The sequence below is a fragment of the Panulirus ornatus genome, chromosome 17, assembly GCF_036320965.1.
Source record: "Panulirus ornatus isolate Po-2019 chromosome 17, ASM3632096v1, whole genome shotgun sequence".
NCBI lineage: Eukaryota > Metazoa > Arthropoda > Malacostraca > Decapoda > Palinuridae > Panulirus > Panulirus ornatus.
The window spans coordinates 50119995-50139994 of NC_092240.1; the positions used below are offsets into that span (position 1 = coordinate 50119995).

A 20000-nucleotide genomic window follows, 5' to 3' on the forward strand; every position below is an offset into this window, starting at 1 on the left:
TTCTTTGTCGTCAGTTGGAATTACCTTGTGGGATGGTGTGAGCTCGGTGACTGGCAAGTGAAATTGCTGATCATATGAGAAAGGCAGTTTGTGAACGATCTTTAAGGAGACGAACATAATGAAACAAACTGAAAAGGCAGGTAAAGCTGGACTACTCTATAGTGAGTGTGTTTTCGTACACTGACAAAATACTTGAAAATATTTTTCGAAACATTTACAAAAAAAAGTATTTTCGAACATTTGAAAATGTGTAAATGTATTTTCGAACATTAACCAAAAAACGTGAGTGTATTTTCGGACATTAACAAAGAAAACGTGTGTATTTTCTTCGAACATTAACAAAGAAAACGTGAGTGTATTTCCGAACATTAACAGAGAAAACGTGAGTGTATTTTCGAACATTAACAGAGAAAACGTGAGTGTATTTTTGAACATTAACAAAGAAAACGTGAGTGTATTTTCGAACATTAACAAAGAAAACGTGACTGTTTTCGAACATAGAAAACGTGAGGGTATTTTCGAACATTAACAAAGAAAACGTGAGGTTATTTTCGAACATTAACAAAGAAAACGTGAGAATATTTTCGACCATTAACAAAGAAAACGTGAGTGTATTTTCTTCGAACATTAACAAAGAAAACGTGAGTGTATTTTCGAAAAAAAGGGGTAACTTGGCTATTATCAGCTCAACACTTAATACCTTAAGAGGATCGAACCACACAATCTGATCATGAATAGGATCGAAATTCGAACATGGAATGAGGAGTGGCTGATGCAGGTTAACGGCTGTGTGTGTACGTGTATGTCTGTGCGTGCACCTAACTGTTGTAGGGGCACATTAATATTCATCCAGCTGTAGCCTTCGTTCAACGCGGAGATAAACGAGTTATAAATGACTCCATCTTAACCTTACGGTAAACCGGACACTCGTTAATTCCAGGTTCATTCAGCAATGACATTTTTACACACGTCCATTTTCTTTTATCTAAACAACAGGCCAACAACCTAACTGCCTTGTTTCATTGCCGAACTGCTGGACGGCATCAGGATCTCCTTAACTACAGCATGATATATATATATATATATTATATATTATATATATATATATTATATATATATATATATATATATATATATATATCATACTTTCTCGCTGTCTCCCGCGTTAGCGAGGTAGCGCAAGGAAACAGACGAATGACCCAACCCACCCATATATATATATATATATATATATATATTATATATATATATTATATATAATATATATATTTATATATATATATATTGAACAATACTGAGAGACTAGCATTTCAAAAAGATCTAGATTTTCGACTTTTCTAATATTTTTTTTTTCTCTCTACTTCATACTTCATACCATGGAGAGAGAGAGAGAGAGAGAGAGAGAGAGAGAGAGAGAGAGGAGAGAGAGAGAGAGAGAGTAGCCATACATACATTCTCTTCACCATCTTCTTCGTTCTCTCTCATCTATTTTCTTATCCATTTGACAATACCTGCCTCCTGTCCTCGTGTACTTAGACACACACACACACAACACACCACACACACAACGACACTGGACTGCACTGTGCTGTCATATTTTTCTCTTTTCTTCTCATATGTCTTTAAAACCTCACCAGTCAATCCAAACGCCTCATATCATCCGCCCAGGGGAAGGAGAGGATCATCGTACGGCTGGCCATATGCCTTCCATGCAAGGAAGAGGAAGAGGATGTCTTTATCTATACCATCAAAGACAGTACAATGGACTGAGGATGTTACCCATGTATAAAAGAAAAAAAAAAAGGAAGAAAACAAAAATTGTGGAAAAAAAAAAACCCGACCAGAGTAATTGTGATGAAAAAGCGGGCGACAGTTTAAAACACACACGAATAACCTCATTCTATGATAGTGTTGCCCCCCCCTGAGAAAGAGAGAGACATAACCCCCCCTTTGAATATTAAGGGGGGGGATTGCGTCTGCAGGGCAAGGAAGGAAGGGGGGGCTACTGGCTTTGATCATGAGTAATTAACCGCAAGGAAATGGGGGGGGGGCGAGGGGTGGGTAGGGAATTGGCTTTAGACCATGAGTAATTAACCACAAGGAAATGGGGCAATTGGCTTTAGACCATGACTAATTAACCACAAGGAAATGGGAGGCCATTTGGCTTTAGACCATGACTAATTAACCACAAGGAAAGGGAAGGCCATTTGGCTTTAGACCATGACTAATTAACCACAAGGAAATGGAGGCCATTGGCTTTAGACGATCAGTAATTTCAAACGGGAAGGGGTGGAAGGGTGGGCCCAACTAGGCCTTACTAACAACCCAAGTGATAAGGGCTTAACCCCACCAATGGCTTTGGACGAAGAGGGTGCGACACGGTGGTGTACCTTCAAAAGCCCACCTCTTGCTGCGCGGCGGGTTTCATCATTATCTCCCCCCCCCCCCTTTTTTTTCCTTTTTAAATGTACACCGTTGTATTTATACCTACATGGCGCGCGCGCGCGCGTCTCTCTCTCCCCCTTACCCACCTGGTATCCTCGCCCTTCGAGAGCGAGTTGAGGAGGAGGGAGAGGGTGGGGTCGAGGTTTTCAAAAAGGAGCGTTAGTACAGAAACCTTTAGCTATTAGGGATATATGGAGAAAAATTGCTTGTACATGTACACACTTTGTGCAGAGCCGAAGAACAGTACATCTGAGAGGCTATATATATATATATATATATATATATATATATATATATATTATATATATATATATATATATATATTATATTGGAAATTACAGAGCTGTTGAGTACTGCTATATAAAAAAATATATATACGATGTATATGGACATAAGGATGTATACCAAAGATTAATAATAATAATAATAATGATAATTATAATAATAAGTCACTCACGACACCAAGAAACATCAGATGTATATGTTATATATATATATTTTTTTTTTCCTGCTGTTAGAGAATGAAAGGAATACTTTCCCCTTTTTTATTTTTTAAACCTTTTTTTTTTTTTTGATTGAGAGAGTAGCAGATATAAAACGAATGGTTGAAAAGGAGTTTCTGAAGAGGGAGGGGTTATTGGACGTTTAAAATATGGGGGAGAGGGGGGTGGGTTGGTTGGTCACTTTGGACCTTAAAAAGATGGGGCTGGGTTGGTCACTTTGGACCTTAAAAAGATGGGGCTGGGTTGGTCACTTTGGACCTTGAAAAGATGGGGCTGGGTTGGTCACTTTGGACCTTAAAAAGATGGGGCTGGGTTGGTCACTTTGGACCTTGAAAAAGATGGGGCTGGGTTGGTCACTTTGGACCTTGAAAAGATGGGGCTGGGTTGGTCACTTTGGACCTACTCTTTCAAAGTGAGTAGTACGGGTCTACACTATATATATATATATATATATATATATATATATATATATATATATATATATATATATATATATATATAGAAGTGGTAGCTTGCTTCAACAAGCACTTACTCACTCACACGTACGCCCCCTTTCCTCATTCAGAACTGGAATATGTTGGTTGAAGATATTTTTTTTTCCTTTTTTTTTACATCATTATTGAGGGTTTTGGGCGGGCGACTTACACTTAAACAAGAAGCAGAGAATATGTCGAAAAAAATTGTAGTTCAATATGTCATTGCACAACAGCAACGGAATATCTTTATTTTTTTTCATTTTTATTTTTTTTGGGAGGAGGGTTTTCTTATATCTTAAAACATCAGAAGTGTAGCTTATTGGAAACAAAGAGAGATTTCGAGATGGAATATTTTCTTTTTTCTTTTTCCCCCAAATGGGATGGGATGGTGGTGGGTTTTTTGAGGAGCCTCCTTCCTCCAAGGCCCCTGGGTTTTTTCTCTTGTTTTTTCTTCCCCCAGCGCACAGTAGTTTCCAGGAGGTGGATGCAACGGCGAAGACACGTTGTGCCTCCAGGCATGAAGGACTCTTACACACCTCCCATGAAGTCTAGTGTTTTCATTCCAAAAAAAAAAAGGAAGTTTATTACAGTTTCCACATCATCATATATATATATGTGCCATATGAAGGTGATTCAAGTCCACTATAGAAGTCTTGTGGCTTCTAAGTTCATCTATACACCTTCCAGCAAGGTCAAAAACCCCTTTCCAGGACAAGGTGAGAATATCTCATACCATTCACGACATTTAAAACGTATCTTCGAAACAGTTTCGACCTCCCCCATGAGGGCTTGCTGGGTCTATCAACACGGATTTAGGGAACTTTCCACAGGTCTTCCCCTATTATACATTCCAGGAACCCACGTCGGGCCTTACGGATCCAGAGATGACTTTCCAGGAATGCATGGAAAGCCTTTTCCCCCCTAACACACAAACACATATACACGTTCCAGAGGGCATGTCCTCCTCTGCGCAGTCTGTGGAGGGGGGGAGCGAACTTCACACGTCGAATGTCCTCAACACTCACTGTCTACTTGCACTCCCGCTCTTCCTTTATACACCGGAGTGCCTCGAGCTTTTACTTGAGCTCTTTGAGGACGACTTGGAGCCCTTCCTCGGGGAGTGGTGGCGTTCTAGGAGCCCTGCGTCTCCAAGGGCGAGGTGGGCGTGAGAGACGACTCCGGCGTCGTGTCCATCGGCTCGGTCGTGGTGGTGGCGGCGTCGGCCTCGGCGTCGTTCTCGTCCTCCTCCAGGATGCGGGACAGGACGGGTTCCATGGAGGCGGAGGACGTCATGGGGACACCGTCGTGTAGAGGAGGGGAACTGGTGGCTGCTGCTGCCGCCTCCTCCTCCTCCTCCTCGTCCTCCTGAGTCGAGGACACGGGTTCGGGTTCCTCCTTCCTCTCCAGGGCCTTTCTCGCTTCGCCGCCCTTGTGGCCGCTGCCGGCGGCCTTGGCTGGGGACTGCGGGGCGACGCCGTTCTGCAGGGGTTTGCTACGGCGCTCCCGAGTCGGGGTGGGCAAGCCGCTCTCGGCATCCCGGACCAGGCGATGGCCCGACTTGGAGCGGGAGAGACGTCCTTTGATGTACTTGTTCAACTCCTTCTCCTCGTTGTTGGAGACGAAGCGACTAATGGTGGTGAGGACCCCGCCGAGGAAGACGAAGAAGCACCCTGTGCCTAAGAGGTCGTTCCGTCGCTCGGGCGTGGTGCTCCTGACGTAGCCGGGCACCAGGGAGGTGAAGGTGAGCATCAGGCCGATGACGATGAAGACGGACCCGACGTGGAACATAGTGACCTGGCCGAGAAGCCGTTTGTTCTCGCGCTCCTCGTTGAAATACACCCGGCCATCGACGCTGACGAGGGAGGGTCTCGGGGTGGAGAGAGAGCCACGACTCTCCCGCCTCTCCTTCGCCCTCCGTTGATCCTCTCGCCTCGACCTCTGGCGCCGGATGGCCAGTGCCGACTGCACTGCTTGCATCTTCACCATTCTGAAGTGACAACATCCAGTGAGTACATCTACATACACACACACACACACACACGTATATATATATATCTATATATATAAGTTCACTTACACTTATAACTTAATGGGGCTAGGACATATAAAGAACGAATATATATATATATTCCTATGAGTCCACGGGGAGAATGAAATACGTTAAGTTCCCAAGTGCACTTTCGTGTAATAATCACATCATCAGGAGAGACACAAGAGAGAAATATAAGTCAGTTGTGTCTCCCTTGATGATGTGATTATGACACGAAAGTGCACTTGGGAACTTATCGTGTTTCATTTTCCTCGTGGACTCATAGGAATTATCTTATATTTTATATATATATATATATATATATATATATATATATATATATATATATATATATATATATATATATATATCATGATTCCGAGGTTTTCTTCGTCGAATATATACACATTAAACCACTATTATATAACTACTCTTAAGACTATGGTGAAAATGGATAGAAAATCAAATTAAAAATCATGTCAGTTGACTGAAGTTCAAGATACATAGATATTCAACTGTTCATCTCCCTGACTATACATTAGGAATACACACTTTCTATACAGAATACATCATGTATGAACTGAACCAACATGCATGGGGTGCTATAGCTTACGTCAAAACCACGAGAAAAAAAAATAGAATAAGATAAAACAGATCCTCATATGTTTCCCCCACTGCAAAAACCCCTCAGAAGGATCCAGTGGTCTATTGCGTTCTGAACTCCTTCGTAAACCATCACTTGAGGGTGAAAAGAAAAAAAGAAATTTAGGATTGAATGAACTAAATTGAAATCTAATCTGCAATAGACGTTTGAAGGGTTTCTCTTGGTGTTCACACAAGGCAATGAACAAGGGAGAACATTTCTGGGAAGGGTTCTCCTCTGGCTCACGAAGGGACGACCCTTAGTGCACGAAGGGACGACCCTTAGTGCACGAAGGGACGACCCTTAGTGCACGAAGGGACGACCCTTAGTGCACGAAGGGACGACCCTTAGTGCACGAAGGGACGACCCTTAGTGCACGAAGGTACGACCCTTAGTGCACGAAGGGACGACCCTTAGTGCACGAAGGGACGACCCTTAGTGCACGAAGGTACGACTCTTTGTGCACGAAGGGACGATACTTAGTGCACGAAGGTACGACCCTTAGTGCACGAAGGTACGACCCTTGAGCACTAAGGTACAAGGAGTGTACCGTCGCGTACAAGAAGCGTACCGTCGCGTACAAGAAGCGTACCGTCGCGTACAAGGAGCGTACCGTCGCGTACAAGAAGCGTACCGTCGCGTATAAGAGCGTACCGTCGCGTACAAGGAGCGTACCGTCGCGTACAAGAAGCGTACCGTCGCGTACAAGAAGCGTACCGTCGCGTACAAGGAGCGTACCGTCGCGTACAAGAAGCGTACCGTCGCGTATAAGAAGCGTACCGTCGCGTACAAGGAGCGTACCGTCGCGTACAAGAAGCGTACCGTCGCGTACAAGGAGCGTACCGTGGCGTACAAGGAGCGTACCGTTGCGTACAAGGAGCGTACTGTGGCGTACAAAGTGGGACGACCCGGCGTCAATGGGAGGCGCCCCACAGCGTTGCCAACAGGTGGGCTGAAGTGGAGCCAGAGACACAGGGGGAGGCCCAAGGGCGCGGAGAACCACGTCAGCGCTACCAACAGGTGTGTCTTGGCTGGACGCACCGCTCGACTTCAATGAGCCGCTACATCTCCTCCGCTAACATTTCACTGTCTGTACCTTTAAACACCGCTACATCTCCTCCGCTAACACTTCACTGTCTGTACCTTTAAACACCGCTACATCTCCTCCGCTAACACTTCACTGCCCGTACCTTCAAACACCGCTACATCTCCGCTAACACTTCACTGTCGGTACCTTCAAACACCGCTACATCTCCTCCGCTAACACTTCACAGTCTGTACCTTCAAACACCGCTACATCATCTCCGCTAACACTTCACAGTCTGTACCTTTAAACACCGCTACATCTCCTCCGCTAACACTTCACTGTCTGTACCTTTAAACACCGCTACATCTCCTCCGCTAACATTTCACTGTCTGTACCTTTAAACACCGCTACATCTCCTCCGCTAACACTTCACAGTCTGTACCTTTAAACACCGCTACATCTCCTCCGCTAACACTTCACTGCCCGTACCTTCAAACACCGCTACATCTCCGCTAACACCTCACTGTTTGTACCTTTAAACACCGCTACATCTCCTCCGCTAACACTTCACAGTCTGTACCTTCAAACACCGCTACATCATCTCCGCTAACACTTCACTGTCTGTACATTTAAACACCGCTACATCTCCTCCGCTAACACTTCACTGCCCGTTAAACACCGCTACATCTCCGCTAACACTTCACTGCCCGTACCTTCAAACACCGCTAGATCTCCGCTAACACTTCACAGTCTGTACCTTCAAACACCGCTACATCTCCGCTAACACCTCACTGTTTGTACCTTTAAACACCGCTACATCTCCGCTAACACTTCACTGTCTGTACCTTTGACCATCTTCCCATCTTCTCTTTCGCTCACTGATAGCCAAAACCTCACCTCCTGTAGGAGGTTGCTCCTAGTAACAAGGGGGGGCCTAACGAGCAAGGTCATTAGGTGGTTTGGGGGTTGTTTGAACGACCAAGGGTCGTGTCTGACAGACAGGATACGCGCAACTGAAAATGGGGTGGGTGGAGAGGGATGAACGGCACAGAAAACGGTGGGCGGGGGGGTCAGGCCGTAATCAGTCCAGGTGAGGGTTGGGAGAGAGAGAGAGAGAGAGAGAGAGAGAGAGAGAGAGAGAGAGAGAGAGAGAGAGAGAGAGAGAGAGAGACGACCACGACCATCCTGGTTCGGCAGGCAAGCCACAGTGTCGTCTTCACATACACCACAACACATGGCTCACCAAAAGAAAGCTTTTGGAGGATGTTCAAAGGAGCTGTACTCACTCTCCAATCTACCTACAACGGCGCATCTTACACGACCATCTACAATCTACGGTCTACCCTGCCAAGCGGCAACTGTGGGTGACTGAAGGGCCCCTATTGGGGGCCCTTCAGTCACCATTACGACATTAGCTCACAAACAAAAGAGTCTAAGCGTACTATCATCAAATCTACATCTACGGTAGATATAAAAAGGAAGAGACATTCCCTTCAACACACTCTCTTCACTCCTTCAGTCTGTCTATCGCCACACACAGGCACACAGCGAAGCGAAGCGCCTTTGGGATCTCTTGATCGTCTTATGGTCAAGGACCCAGACTTAAGGTGAAGAGGTTTTAAGTCCCCACAAAGCATCAATAAAGGGGAAGGATAAAATACACAAGGCAATACTTTTGAGCCAGTGAACACGACTGGGAAGACCCTGAGGTACAAGACGAAGTCTGTCTTACAACCTAGTGACACGGAGATGGGGTTGTGCTGTGGTTACCAGCCCATCACTACAACACTCGTAAGTTCGAAGGGTTGTATTTCCCTAGGGGCGCGGCGGCGGCGGCTGCTATCTACAACCTAGTGACACGGAAGGTTGTATAAGTTGGTTCACGGCCCATCACTGCAACGCTCCTACCTCGGGTATGCTTTGAGGGGGAGAAAAGAAGGTATGTATACAGGATGTATACAGACACTCTGGGGGGGTTGTATCTCAGTTCGAGCTACGCCCCCAGCAACTGTTTCGAGCTGTGCGTATGTGCGTATGTGTGTGTGTGTGTGTGTGTGTGCCGGGCCCTTCTCTCTCTCTCTCTCTTCAATGGCACTGCCACAGGCATTCCCGACCTGGCCATGGCTCGCCACGCCTTTGCCACTGGGGCTCATCCACCAGCGCCTCCCTCGAAGCCCTTGCGAACATCCACCTCAGAGTACACCTCTGGCCATACCGCTCCCCCCAGTACACAGACAAGCTCACAAACACCGCTACCAGCCCTCAAGACGTCCCCCTCGAACGTCCTTACGTCGCCCCCTTCGTCAGGTAACCAAGCAAGAGTTACGAGCCCTCAAGACGTCCCCCTCGAACGTCCTTACGTCGCCCCCTTCGTCAGGTAACTAAGCAAGAGTTACGAGCCCTCAAAACGTCCCCCTCGAACGTCCTTACGTCGCCCCCTTCGTCAGGTAACTAAGGCATGTGTTACGAGCCCTCAAAACGTCCCCCTCGAACGTCCTTACGTCGCCCCCTTCGTCAGGTAACTAAGGCAAGAGTTACGAGCCCTCAAACGTCCCCCTCGAACGTCCTTACGTCGCCCCCTTCGTCAGGTAACTAGACAAAGTGTTCGCTCGAGCTCAGTAGGAACTGTGTGATCAGCAAGACTAAGGACTTCTCTTAGGAGACCAAGGAAGACCTCACTGCGTCCTCCAGAACCCTGTAAACCAAGAGTGGCGAAGCCCAGCGGACAGACCACACCCCAGCGGACAGACCACACCCCAGCGGACAGACCACACCCCAGCGGACAGACCACACCCCAGCGGACAGACCACACCGTCAAGAGCAAGCAGAGGTGCGGCTGCAGTATCTGTGGCCCACTGTCTTCACAACAGTTCTTAGTACATGTACACTTGAAAGGTTCAATGGCCATTTTCTAAAACCACTTCTTGGACCCTGGCCACAACTACTGTAATAATTATGAATGGTTTTATTACGAAAATACTGAGAATTATATATATAAAAAAAAGTCCATACATATACACGAAGGGCCAAATTATCGAAATCCTGTCTTCGCCAATTCATTTATCTTAGATGAAGACGATAACTAACGTTCTATGTAATGTCCAAAGTCACCGTATCTACACATTTACATATTTCTTACTTCATGTTTAGAAAACGTAAGATTTACGTCGAGTATGTGATGTTGTGTACCTACGCATCGTAGGCAGAGACGTCAGCGATAGGGTGTGAGCGAGGAATCGAAGTCACGAGTGTTTGCCCCTCGAGACATCTACGAAAGGATCGGGTTCAGTCCTCGAGACATCTACGACAAGATCAGATTCAGTCCTCGAGACATCTACGACAAGATCAGGTTCAGCCTTCGAGACATCTACGATAGGATCAGGTTCAACCTTCGAGAAATCTACGACAGGATCAGGTTCAGCCTTCGAGACATCTACGATAAGATCACATTTCAGTCCTCGAGACATCTACTACAAGATCAGGTTCAGCCTTCGAGACATCTACGACAAGATCAGGTTCAGTCCTCGAGACATCTACGACAGAGATCAGGTTCAGCCTTCGAGACATCTACGATAGGATCAGTTCAACCTTCGAGAATCTACGCAGGATCAGGTTCAGCCTCGAGACATCTCGATAAACCCATGTCAGTCTCGAGAATCTACTCAAGATTAGGTTCAGCCTTCGAGACATCTATGACAAGATCAGGTTCAGCCTTCGAGACATCTACGACAGGATCAGGTTCAGCCCTCGAGACATATGCATCAGAATTACGTTCAGCCCTCGCGACACCTACGCCAAGATCAGGATCAACCCTCGAGTTATCTACGCCAGGATCAGGTTCAGCCATGAAGACATTACACCAAGATCAGGTTCAGCCTTCGAGACATCTAAGCCAGGATCAGGTTCAGCCCTCGACATACCAAAGTCACGATCCGGTTCAACCCTCAAGACATCTACGCCAGGATCAAGTGTGACCCCTCAAGACATCTACACCAGGATCAAGTGTGACCCTTAAGACATCTACGCCAGGATCAAGTGTGACCCCTCAAGACATCTACACCAGAATCAAGTTGACCCTCAAGACATCTCGCCAGGATCAAGTGACCCCCCAAGCATCTCCCAGATCAAGGTACCCTCAAGACATCTACACCAGAATCAAGTGTGACCCTTGAGATATCTACGCCAGGATCTATATTCAGCCCTCCTAAGCTACGAAGGACGATCTAAGATCCAGCTTGCACACGCAACCCCCATTATCCTAGCGTCCGCCCACGCTAACTATGAGTGAGGACGCGAGCGGGAGAGAGAAAGGAGGAGAGAGAGAGAGAGAGAGAGAGATGGAAAGAGAGAGAGAGAGAGAGAGAGAGAGAGAGGAGAGAGAGAGAGAGCCTCTATAAGTCGAAAACGTTTTGGCGTCGACCCAAAAAGAGAGACAAAAAAAAAAAAAAAAAGGTTTCGAAACTTCGAAAAGTTCCACCAAAAAGCTTCGCTTGGGGCTTTGGGGAGTCATAAGGAGGGGGGGTGGGGGGTATGCGTCACGGGGGAGGAGAGGAAGGGGGGTGGGGGGTATGCGTCACGGGGGAGGGAGGGAGGAAGGGATGGGGGGGGGTATGCGTCACGGGTAGAAAGAGACTACACATCACTTCATAAAATAAAATAGCCTTTATTAACAGGAATAGGACTGACTAATGAAGGGTGCGTGTGTGTGTGTGTGTGTGTGTGTGTGTGTGTTAGTGGACACGTCTGTTGACAAACACACCCCCCCCCCCCCACGCGCGCGCGCGTTTGAACCTTTTCTTCTTTATTTTTGAAACTTTATAACGAAACAGTATGTTTGAGCTTTTTGAAACTGAACCCCCTTCCCCTTGCACACGCAGGGAATACGTGGACAGTATTCTTTCTCCCGCGTTAGCGAGGTAGCGCAAGGAAACAGACGAAAGAATGGCCCAACCCACCCACATACACATGTATATACATACACGTCCACACACGCACATATACATACCTATACATTTCAACGTATACATATATATATACACACAGACATATACATATATACACATGCACATATTCATACTTGCTGCCTTCATCCATTCCCATCGCCACCTCGCCACACATGGAATAACATCCCCCTCCTCCCTCATGTGTGCGAGGTAGCGCTAGGAAAAGACAACAAAGGCCACATTCGTTCACACTCAGTCTCTAGCTGTCATGTAATAATACACCGAAACCACAGCTCCCTTTCCACATCTAGGCCCCAACAAAACTTTCCATGGTTTACCCCAGACGCTTCACATGCCCTGGTTCAATCCACTGACAGCATATCGACCCCGGTATACCACATCGTTCCAATTCACTCTATTCCTTGCACGCCGTTCACCCTCCTGTACGTTCAGGCCCCGATCGCTCAAAATCTTTTTCACTCCATCCTTCCACCTCCAATTTGGTCTCCCACATATCCTCGTTCCCTCCACCTCAGACACATATATCCTCTTTGTCAATTTTTCCTCACTCATTCTCACCATGTGACCAAACCATTTCAAAACACTCTTCTGCTCTCTCAACCACACTCTTTTTTTTTTTTACTACACATCTCTCTTACCCTTTCATTAATTGATCAAACCACCTCACACCACATATTGTCCCCAAACATTTAATTTCCAACACATCCACCCTCCTCCGCACAACTCTATCCATAGCCCACGCCTCGTAACCATATAACATTCCTTCAAACATACCCATTTTTGTTCTCCGAGATAACGTTCTCGCCTTCCACACATTCTTCAACGCTGCCAGAACTTTCGCCCCCTCCCCCAAATCCACTCCCAGATATCTAAAACACTTCACTCCTCCAGCTTTTTCTCCATTCAAACTTACCTCCCAATTGATTTGTCCCTCAACCCTACTGTACCTAATAACCTTGCTCTTATTCACATTTACTCTCAGCTTTCTTCTTTCACACACTTTACCAAACTCAGTCACCAGCTTCTGCACTTTCTCACCCGAATCAGCCACCAGCGCTGTATCATCAGCGAACAACAACTGAATCACTTCCTAAGCCTTCTCATCCGCAACACACTGCATACTTGCCCTTTCTCCAAAACTCTTGCATTCACCTCCCTAACAACCCCATCCATAAACCACACTGCTCTTCCCCAATCTGATGCTCTGTACATGCCTTCACCCTCTCAATCAATACCTCCCATATAATTTCCCAGGAATACTCAACAAACTTATACCTCTGTAATTTGAACACTCACCTTTATCCCTTTCAAACACACACACACACACACACACACACACACACACACCAGGAACCAATAAGGTGAGTGGGGTGGATAGCAAGACAAGAGGTATGTCAATATACACATCCCATATTTACGCTTCTGGAGCTACGCACCCGCCCGCTCCCGGCGTGTGTGTATGCGTATGCGTATGTGTGTGTGTGTGTGTGTGTGTGTGTGTGTGTGTGTGTGTGTGTGTGTGTGTGTGTGATATGAAGGTAATTACAATCTTTCCTCAAGACTGTTCAGAATGCACCTCGTTAAAATCCTTCAACACCTTAAACAAGGAGCTAGAATCTACCTTGTTATTTAAATACCCTATGTGGACATTTCACTTATTTCTCTCTAATACCCTCCAAAAAAACCCAAAAAAACCTGAAGTTTAAACCACCATGTCGCCTTTCATATCCACACATCCGACCCCCCTCCTAACCTAACCAACCCCCTAACCAAACAACCCCCTACTACTATAACAACCTTTTAACCCCCCAACACACCCCACCACTCCTTCCCTACACCTTGCCCTCCCCACAGCCCTTGACACGAACGGCGAAGATCACTTCGGAGGAGAGAAAAGAAAGAGTAAGTAAAAGAGTTCGAACCTTCGACCCGAGCGAGAGCAGAGAGAGAAGAGAGAGAGAGAGAGAGAGAGAGAGAGAGAGAGAGAGAGAGAGAGAGAGAGAGAGAGAGGAGAGAAGGGGGTCTGTGGGAGCCAGCGCAACCAGCCAGCCTTCATGGACCACCTCGGGTGGAAACGAGGCATAGCCAGACCACCTCCTCTCTTCACCTCCCACACGAACCCCCGGGTAATTACCGTCGACGGAGGCGTGGTAATGACAGGATGAGAGAAACGAGTCTGCTCCTCCCCCATATATATTATATATATAAATATATATATAATATATATATATATATTATATATTATATATTGCAAGAGATCTAGTAGTTCATGCATAGAACCACGAGGGAAGATGGAGCTCGATAAGTTGCCAAGTGCACTTTCGTGTAATAATCACATCATCAGGGGAGACACAAGACTGAGACCAGAAGACGTAAGACAATCTGTTGATATATAAGGAAGAGAGACTTGGGTTTCGTGCATCTATCTGCTTCTTTCCTTACACCTCCAAGCTTTGGAACTCTCTTCTCTCTCTCTCTCTCTCTCTCTCTCTCTCTCTCTCTCTCTCTCTCTCTCTCTCTCTCTACCTTCTCACGTCTTTCCCAATAACTGTGACCTGGTACACACACACACACACATTTCAAAAGACACGAGGTTAGGTTAGTGCAAGACTGAACCTAACAGGGGGTGTGTGTGTGGGGGGGGGGGAGAATAATAAGATGGACGTTTGAAGAATGATCGCGGATGAGAGAGAGAGAGAGAGAGAGAGAGAGAGAGGAGAGCAGCGTAGCATGACCTGTGGGACGCCAGTAAAAAAGATGAGGATGAGGAGAAGAGAGAGAGAGAGAGAGAGAGAGAGAGAGAGAGAGAGGATGTCGCCGCTCCTCCGTTCAAATTGGACTTCTGGCACCATGGGACGACAGGAGGCAAGGCGACGCACCACAGAACAGAGAGGAGGAGAAAAACCAAAGACAATGAAGTTCAGGGACAACAAAAATTAATACGGTTTGTACCAATGAAGTTCTTGCAGCGCCCAGGAGGCTGGCCACGTCCACCAGTCAGGACCCTGGGAGGACCCCACAACTTCAGTGGCTACTGGTGGTGAGGGAGAAACCGTCGCACGTAGACTGTATTAACGAGGCTTCGAAGTTCAGAGACCTTCCTTAACAAGACAACGACGAATCGAATCAAAGAAAAACAAACAAACAAACAAACAACTTCACAAGAGAGGTTCATTTGAGGGCGTCGCCGGAGGTCAAAGGTCACACCCCTATCATGCCCAATGGTCGTTCCACTGAGCTTCCAGGGTCGTTCCGGCACAATGGACATTTCAGACTGGACATCCCTGCGTCTTTGGACAAAACAAACAAACAAACAAACAAACCCATTTCCTCAATTGAAAGCACCACGTAAGGAAGGCCTTGCCTCTAGGGCGATCACATCCCTCCCTGTGCTTGCGTATATTACTATCTTATCCTTTCCCCCCCATGTCCAAATGTTGAGCCAGAGGGACAGGTGGGGGGTGAGGCGGTGTGCCCCTTTTGGCTTTTCCAATCCTAGTGGACCATCAGGTCTCCTGTTAGCTTCCCCAATGAAAACAACACACAGGGAGGCAATAGGAACTCCTCCCTCCCCCCCAACCACGACTAAAGGAGTAATACAGGAGGGGAAGGTAGGTGGAGAAGGGTTGGTTGGATTACAGGAGAATGGAGGCTTTTACGAATCTTCTGTCCATCACAGAAGAGAGAAGAGTGAGGGCCGACCTGATCCCAACCTATTCAGTTCTCACACCAGTCCACACCCAAAGACGTGACGTGACGGACGGATGCGTAAACAATGGACAAACAAGTCATTAAGCAATTCACTAGTTAGACAAGCTGTAAGAACTCCTTTTAGAGCACGGTTGGCTCAAATTGAGCGACGCCATCGTTGACTCTTGGTGTATCACAACCCGTAAGTCAACAAATATGGTTATTCATAGAATATAAATAAATGGGCTGCCCCATACCACCTTCCAACCCTCCTCTTTCTATACCTCTTGGGTGTATAGCTAACCCATCACCCAAACCTCAAACCCATCCCCTCTCTCTCTACCCCTTGGGTGTATAGCTAACCCATCACCCAAACCTCAAACCCATCCCTCTCTCTACCCCTTGGGTGTATAGCTAACCCATCACCCAAACCTCAAACCCATCTCTCTCTCTACCCCTTGGGTGTATAGCTAACCCATCACCAAAACCTCAACCCCATCCCTCTCTTTCTACCCCTTGGGTGTATAGCTAACCCACCACCACCCAACCCCATCCCTTTCTCTACCCCTTGGGTGTATAGCTAACCCATCACCCACCCAACCCCATCCCTCTCTCTACCCTTGGGTGTATAGCTAACCCATCACCCAAACCTCAAACCCATTCCCTCTCTCTACCCCTTGGGTGTATAGCTAACCCATCACCCAAACCTCAAACCCATCCCTCTCTCTACCCCTTGGGTGTATAGCTAACCCACCATCACCCAACCCCATCCCTTTCTCTACCCCTTGGGTGTATAACTAACCCACCACCACCCAACCCCATCCCTTTCTCTACCCCTTGGGTGTATAGCTAACCCACCACCACCCAACCCCATCCCTTTCTCTACCCCTTGGGTGTATAGCTAACCCACCACCCCAACCCACCCTTTCTCTACCCCTTGGGTGTATAAATAACCCATCACCACCTAACCCCCTCCACCCAAACCTCAAAACCTCGACCAGGATAAATAACAAGAGGCAATTACGCACACGCATATAGAGAATGAGTTGCACTCACATGCCTGGGGGTTTACATGTTTACAAAACAACCCCCCCATGATGATGGGTTGGTGTACGTCTTCTCTCCCTCGCCTCCTGAAATCCATCCAGCTCTGAAGCGGACTTCATCACGCTAATTACCAAGGCGCTGTAACTCCTGAAGGAGAGGTAGTAGTAGTGGCGGCGCAGCCCGCCCCCCCTAAACCCCCTAAACCCCCCCTTTAACCCTACTCCCCTCTCCCCACCGGCAATTAGACTTGTGTTGAACTGGCAATTTAAAAGGGAGAGGGAGAGAGGGAGAGGGAGAGAGAGGAGAGAGAGAGAGAGAGAGAGAGAGAGAGAGAGAGAGAGAGAGAGAGAGAGAGAGAGAGAGAGAGAGAGAGAGAGAGGAGCCGTGTTGGGGTACATGTATACACGCGAGTGTATACATATGTATTCGTGGAGTTGAAAGACGGTCGGCGGCCAATGTGTACCGGGAAGGGGTGAGGGGTGTGAGGGGAAAGAGGGGTGTGGGAAGGGGAGGTAGAGGGGGAAGGGGAGGCACAGGAGCAACCTGGGTCACAGAGGGGAGGGAGAAATGGGAAATAGACAGCCACTGAAGCAGTCCTTGACCCATCCGATACTCAGCAGGTAGTTAACCCATCAACAACACACACACACAACCAGCACACAACACACACACACACACACACAACAACGCACACACACACACACACAACACACCACACCAACCAACACAACACACACAACAACCACACACACACAACACACACACAACACACAAAACACACACACACACACACACACACACACACACACACACACACACACACACACACACACACAACACCACACACACACACAAACACACACACACACACACACACACACACACACACACAACACACACACACACACACACACACACACACACACAACACACACACACACACAAACACACACACACACACACACACACACACACACACAACAAACACACACACACACACACACACACACACACACACACACACACACACACACACACACACAATGCAATACTCACAACAAACACACACACACACACACACACACACACAAACACACAACACACACACACACACACACACACACACACACATACACACACAACACACACACACACACACACACATACACACACACACACACAGACACACACACACACACACACACACACACACACTAGCTCCAGGGGGGGGAGGGGGGAAATGATGAACACCTGGGTTGGATGTGGGCCGACTGCCACCCTCCCCCCAAATTCCAAGCCATGAGGGGTGGGTTCGACCCCCCCCCTCCCAAAGGCTGGCCCTGGGGGGGCTCATGGATTTTGGACGGGAGGGAGGGTGTGTGGACGGAACGGGACGGGAAGAGACGGGACGAGACGGAACGAAATGGGACGGGAGGAGACGGGACGGGAAGAGACGGAACGAAATGGGACGGGACGAGACGGAACGGGACGGAATGGGACAGACGGGAGGGTGGTGCCCTGTCTCTATGTACGCACTAGAGAAAATGACGGGAACTCAGCCCTGGGATGGGACGGGATGGGATAGACAGGAGGGAGGTGCCTGCCTGTCTGTCTACATGTGTTGGAGAGATGGACAGGAACCCTGGAATGGGACGGGACGGAACGGAATGGGACGGAATGGGATGGGAAGGAATGGGACGGAATGGGACGGGAATGGAACGGGAATGGAATGGGACGGGAATGGAATGGGACGGGATGGGAATGGGACGGAATGGAACGGGACGGGAATGGAATGGGACAGGAATGGAATGGGACGGGAATGGAATGGGACGGGAATGGAATGGGACGGGAATGGAATGGGACAGGAATGGAATGGGACGGGAATGGAATGGGACGGGAATGGAATGGGACGGGAATGGAACGGGAATGGGACGGGACGGGAATGGAATGGGACGGGAATGGAATGGAATGGGACGGGAATGGAATGGGACGGAATGGAATGGGACGGGAATGGAATGGGACGGGAATGGAATGGGACGGGAATGGAATGGGACGGGAATGGAATGGGACAGGAATGGAATGGGACGGGAATGGAATGGGACGGGAATGGAATGGGACGGGAATGGAACGGAATGGAATGGGACGGAATGGGATGGGAATGGAACGGAATGGGACGGGACGGGAATGGAATGGGATGGGAAGGAATGGGACGGGAATGGAATGGGACGGGAATGGGACGGGAATGGAATGGGATGGGAATGGAACGGAATGGAATGGGACGGGAATGGAATGGGATGGGAAGGAATGGGACGGGAACGGGTAAGTTGCACGAATCAATACAGGCAACAGGGAAATGTTGCACAACAGGTGGGTGGCTGCCAGCTGGTGCTGCTGGGAGCCACCTGGCGTGGCACAGGGGAAACCACCTGGCCCTACCACGAGCCAGCTGGTGCTACAGGTACTGCTGACCGGGTACCACCTGGCGTGGCACCCGGGGAAACCACCTGGCCCTACCGGAAGCCAGCTGGTGCTACAGGTAGTGCTGACCGGGTGCCACCTGGCGTGGCACAGGGTGAACCACCTGGCCTTAACGGAAGCCAGCTGGTGCTACAGGTACTGCTGACCGGGGAGCCACCTGGCGTGGTACAGGGGAAACCACCTGGCCCTACCACGAGCCAGCTGGTGCTACTGGGAGCAAGCCTCGGCTATAGGAGCACCAGCTGGCGCTTCAAGGGCGTTGCACAGGACCAGCTGGTGTTACAGGGGGGGGGGCCAGCTACAGGGTACGACCAATGGTCGTACCGTCGTGCTCTAAGGGTGATTAACCGGTCATTACTCTCCATTAATTTAATCTCATCTGCGTGAAGTCGTTAACTTGTTAATTACTTAAATTAACTCAATTCTCTAACTGTAGTCATGTTAAATCCACTCTCTCCAAATGGCGTCGTAGCTACGTCTCTTCTTCGTTGTATATCAACTGACTCTTATATTTCTCTCTTGTGTCTCCCCTGATGATGTGATTATGACACGAAAGTGCACTTGGGAACTTATCGTGTTTCATTTTCCAAGTGGACTCATAGGATGTCATCTCTTTGCTATACTTATTCGTTGTCTCCCGCGTTAGCGAGGTAGCGCAAGGAAACAGACGAAAGAAATGGCCCAACCCACCCCCAAAC

At 48.0% G+C, this 20000-nt stretch overlaps 2 protein-coding genes across 3 annotated transcripts in view; both read right to left on the reverse strand.

The window, feature by feature from the left end:
* LOC139754737 (uncharacterized) overlaps positions 1-20000 on the reverse strand; it is a 379522-nt gene that overhangs the window by 137535 nt on the left and 221987 nt on the right. The window lies entirely within an intron of this gene.
* The window catches only part of LOC139754734 (uncharacterized), a 79455-nt gene continuing 63125 nt past the window's right edge, over positions 3671-20000 (reverse strand). For both annotated transcript variants that reach the window (XM_071672442.1, XM_071672441.1), the window contains one exon: positions 3671-5411. In XM_071672442.1, the coding sequence (XP_071528543.1) occupies positions 4556-5410 (855 nt within the window). In that variant the 5' untranslated portion in view covers position 5411 and the 3' untranslated portion in view covers positions 3671-4555. The remainder of the gene's footprint in view (positions 5412-20000) is intronic.